Source organism: Dendronephthya gigantea, unplaced genomic scaffold, assembly GCF_004324835.1.
Source record: "Dendronephthya gigantea isolate DGI-Jeju-01 unplaced genomic scaffold, DenGig_1.0 000060F, whole genome shotgun sequence".
Lineage (NCBI taxonomy): Eukaryota > Metazoa > Cnidaria > Anthozoa > Malacalcyonacea > Nephtheidae > Dendronephthya > Dendronephthya gigantea.
Window position 1 is genome coordinate 1415087 of NW_021163070.1, and position 5156 is coordinate 1420242.

General features: G+C 35.3%; 1 protein-coding gene across 1 annotated transcript; it reads left to right on the plus strand.

Moving 5' to 3' along the window:
- The first annotated feature begins 361 nt into the window (after nt 1–361).
- On the plus strand, nt 362–4565 carry LOC114530173. Its single transcript, XM_028551754.1, has 7 exons — nt 362–511; nt 1678–1804; nt 2423–2601; nt 2973–3123; nt 3490–3555; nt 4190–4440; nt 4533–4565. Exons 1-7 carry the CDS (start codon nt 362–364, stop codon nt 4563–4565), a joined length of 957 nt encoding a protein of 318 aa, XP_028407555.1.
- Nucleotides 4566–5156: the final 591 nt, after the last annotated feature.

Consider the following 5156-nt stretch of genomic DNA (forward strand, 5'->3'; position numbering starts at 1 on the left):
ATTACGAGTGCGGAGAGGGAAGTAGCCTGGGTACCAAGGTTCCCTGCCGAAATAACACCCGATTAGCACCTCATTACACGTATATAAACAGGTTTCATTATCTCTCATTGCCCGTATGTAAGTGCTAACGAAAGATCTGCTGTACCTGCTGGCGCGCTGCCTCCAGAGCAGGCTGGAATCGACCTATGAATCGACTGACCTTCGTTCCGCTAAAAACCGCGAAACTATAAAATTTGCGCCAGTGTTCCGTGTTCGCCATATTGCTTTGATAGTGTTGCACTGTAGTCGCGGCTGTCGCGCACGTTTACCGATTTGCATTTCGCCGAATATTAAAATAAAATAAGTAGCTGAATTATTCATAATGGAAGTAGAAAGATTGTCAATAACGGATGCACAAAAACAAGTTCTTGTGGATTTTTATGAGAGAGGAATGGTTTCAACCAAGAAAGGTTTAGCTGAATTGCATGTTGAATGTGCTAGCGCTTGTGGCTTGTCTGAAACCCAAGTAAAAGTAAGTTTGTATAAATGATACAAATAATAAAACAATGAAACAACGCTGTGTGTACTGTTAAACATGTTAAGATATAAAATATTGGTAGGTCAAAAAAATAGATAAACTAATATTTGCAAAACATCTTTTGCACGCCGTCAAATATTTATTTTGCATAATCATATAAATCACAGGTCATTCAGCAATTTATACGTCAAGGCAGGCAAATAAGGATATATATTAAAATTGAGAGGATATTTGCTGTATTTTATCAAATATATTTATATGAACTCCCGAAGATTTTATGTTTATAGTGTAAGACTGATCACCCTCTAATAGAAACATTTTTTTTCAAACTTTACCTTGAACAGGGGCCCTTTAATTGTTACATATGCCTGTATTTAAAACCTGACTCACTCACACTCACTGAGTAAGATATCACAATCACCTCATAACCAATTTCTATGGAATCTATGATGGTATTTTTGCTCCAGTAAATATGTTAATTTTGAATATTTCACCCAAATTAAATCTTGCTATTGACTAAGGAAGGACTCATTGATCAGCATAAACATGATCACTGGGTCACACTTGGTGAGAGTGAGTCTTTGAGAATACAGGCAACATTGTTGGTGTTTGATTCATTGTGCAATTTCTACAATTTACTACACAATTTTGCACCCAACAAATTCTGGAAAGAATAGTAATGAATTAATAGTTAATATATTGTTCCGAGACATCAACCCATAGCATAGCATTGTGCCCTGATGCTCCCTACTTTAATTGGTATTTTACTTTGTCTAACACCAGACAATTTTATTCATCAAGAGGTGACTGGAAATTTCATTTGCCATTTGTACTGCAGTTATACTGCACCAAAACTAACCCCAACCCATGCACACTGTAAACCCCAACCTTAACATTGGTTGGACATCAAAATGTTAAAACATTGCAAGAAATAAAATTGAAAAATATATGAAGAAACTAACTTATAATCTCTAGAGAGTACTTGGTGCACAAGAGCCAGGTTTCAAACTCGATTTCAAACTATTTTTTCTATGCAATCAAGCTATTTTTGGAAAGGTTTATTGTATATGTGTTGTACTGTACCTTTATCTAATACCAACCAAACATTTTTGTGCTTCGTTTTTCATGGGATAATCACTTTAGTTTACCTTATTTTTTAGAACTGGATAAGTAATTATAAAGCTAGCAAACGATCATCTGGTGAACCTAGGCAAAATGCTAGTAAATCAGTTCTAATTCGGAAGAGGAGTGGCTATAATGTTTTTGCCAAGGAACAACTTGCTGAAGGTAAATTAAATCTGAAGTATCATTGTGATTAATACCTGTAAAAAACAACTGATAAGAAGAGAGAGGATAACATATGGGCTTCAATCGGTATGATTATATTGATGATATATATTAAAAAACCACAGTACATCCTACAATTAGATTTCACATGCATGTTACTCAATTAGGCAAGTCGGGTTTTATGTTAATAAAATTTCAAATGTGGGTTGCCAGTGTAGGTACATAGATTCTTTGCCGGATAAATTTTTGGTTGATATATATAGCCTGATAACTACCTGAAAAATATAACGATCAATCGCGTTATACTGCATCGTAATTAATACTTTACTAATAATTCCCGTTAAATTTTTCAGGTATTTAACATTAAGTGGGTTACAAAAACCCTACCAGTTTATCTTGTTAAATGCATGACGTCAAATGCATGCACAGGGACAGCATTTTGACCACTTACTTTTACTTTTGATCTGTAAAATATTTGCTGAAAAGTAGCCATCCGTTTTTGCAAGATCCAGCTGATACAGACATAGTATCATTCACTGTAGTCTGTATATGCTATTGTGTGCTATTATGTACTAACATTGTGTACTGTATGTAACATTTTGTACGATTTAAATGTAGGAGACTCCAAGAGCAAGAAACAAAAGTTCTCTGAACTTGGTGCGAAGTGGAAGGACTTGACAGATGGTCAAAAAGAGGAATATAGAGGGAAAGCTCGGAGTTTGAATGATTCCGATGTTGCGGAAGGATTCACTGATAGGCAGAGAAGTAAAAGAATTGTTAACAATTTAATGAAGGAGGTAATGTTATTATTAAGTATAAGTGTATTTACTCTGTATCTCACAGTTTTTTACTACAAATAGTTATCGTTCTAAACCAAAAACGATTTACCAAATACTAACGAATTTTTTAAGCGACTTGGTGGAGTAAAAATTTGTATTCAAGTTGAAATGTAGAAATCGTTGTGTAATATGAGTGCTACCTGAAAATCTCGAAAGCTACCTACACGTTCGAAGTAAATGTGTACCGTGTGTTATATGAATGTGTGTGAATTCACATGACATGTGATTACGTGAAACCACATGTGAATGAAAACACATGCATGTGATTCGAGTTTGGGGCACTCCAATGAGTCCTGAATTGAGCCTAATCAATATTTATCAACACTCAGGTTGCAGAACTTGATAATATAGATGGAGTCGAATGCCTGGTTATCTGTGTGGAAGGTGGCAATATATATCATGCCTCAACAAAATTGGGCCAAAAGTTTCTTGAAGAATATCCGGATACCTGTACAAAGTTTGGAAATGTCATTCAAAATGGTAAAGTGTCGGCCCCGTTCACTTCCAGTGGAATGCGACTGTTAATCTTTGTGCTCCATAACATGAGTCACCTGTTTGACATGAACATTTATACCAAATTTATAATTTTTGAAAACTTATTAAACATGCCTATTAAAAATTGGTCCAGTCTACGAGGGCATAAAATGGGCGAAGTTGTTTAGAGATGCAATCATCTGAATGAGTGAATAATTCAGATACAGTAAAACAGGGAGGAATTTCGTTTTAGGCCGATCAGCGCATTCTAATGTCAGGTTATCTTTATTTGGCTTTGTATACACTAGAGAAATAGTAAATGACAGAGATTTCGTTACATATAATGTGATACTTTTAAAATTATTTTTTCAGTCTCCCTTAATAACAAGATAGATGTGAGCGACAAAATGATTAGAACAATATTTAACAAAAAGTATAGTAAGTACATTCTATATTTGACGTTTTTCCTCTAGTATTTCAAAAATGCAGAATTTATATATGAATTTATATACATACATAAAAATGCTGTTATATTCACTATTGTTTCTTTATGAAATTAGATATGGTTCACCTTTATAAAGGAAGCTTTATTTACAATTGCATAGACCGCTTTCATGACTGAGAGGAATTTAAATATTCTTTTATGGACTTTTTACTAAGCCTGGCTGGCGAAGTTTCTATGACTGAATAGGAATAGAGTTCTTCAACAAAAACGACGCCAACCGGTCCTATAAAAATGCACATAAAAAGAATATTTCATTTCGTCTCTGATGAATTACTGATGAATGTGGCCTTTTATAAAGATGCCTAAAAATAAGTAAATCTCTCTACTTTTTATGTGTGTTATACTATGTTGTACAAGTGCTATACACTAGTGTATATGAGAATTTCTCATAGAGACATTACGAAAAAATAGAATTCACTTAATTCTTCATCGTCTTTGTGTTAACACGTATCAGCGATACGAGCACGGGTTCAACTCCCGTGGGATGATACTATTTATCTGTGAATTCTATCTGACGCTACAAAAAAAGTCAGAATACAAAATTAATATAATATCGTTATTTTTAAGGTACATTAGTTGGCAAGGCTTCACCCTTGCCGTATTCAGCAGCAGAATCTCTTGGACTAAAGTTTAATGGTTTGCCGTCCGAACTCATAGACGAATTGGGTTGTTATCCAAAACAGCCAAACCATTACGGGGCACAACAAAAGCGAAGATTGTGGGAGAGAAGAAACTCCTTTTCTTTTTCTTTGCAATCACACATGGAAATAATCAATACTGCAAGTAACAATGCATCATCTTCTTCAACTTCATCAAATGTCAGTTCGTCAACTAGTACTGATCCACTTTTGCCTCCATCTACGTTACCTCCAATGACTGCATCTGATCACCAAGTCCCACTTTCTACTAGCCTAAGACCGAGTACATCAGGGGAAACAATTAGTACGCCTTCACAATCCCAGCCTCAAGACCATTCTTTCCTCGCTCCCATTAACCAACCTGACATGCAGCTCCCTAGTCAGTCTTTGTCAAAGAATGACGGCCAAGAACTAATTGTTTCTCAAATTATTGAGCAAACAATTTTTTTAAATGCTTCAAATGGGCTTTCACTACAGCTTAAGGAAGGTTAGCTAAAATTTTTATTCCCCTTCGTGAAGTCCGAAACTGATGCGATTTAGAATTTTTTAATGTTCATCAATGTTCTGCCTAGTTATCAAAAGTTTTTATTCGCTTGATTGGTTGCCCCACCAAGGCAGTGACATTTATCCTATATAATCATTTTTAAATTTCATATTTTGGTGCACGAATTTGATCATTGCAACGTCTTATGGGTACCCAACTGCGCCAGTAAAAATGGGTGCTTGTGAAAGCAGTATAATGTTATGTATATGTCTGAATTGAATGTCTGAATTGATCGCCGGTCCATTACGGGAAAGTGCCGGCCTTTACGGGAAATTTCACGGGAAGTGACGCTTGCCATATAATAATACGCGATAATCACCTAAGTGCTGTTGAGTTTATTTGTTTCTTGCTT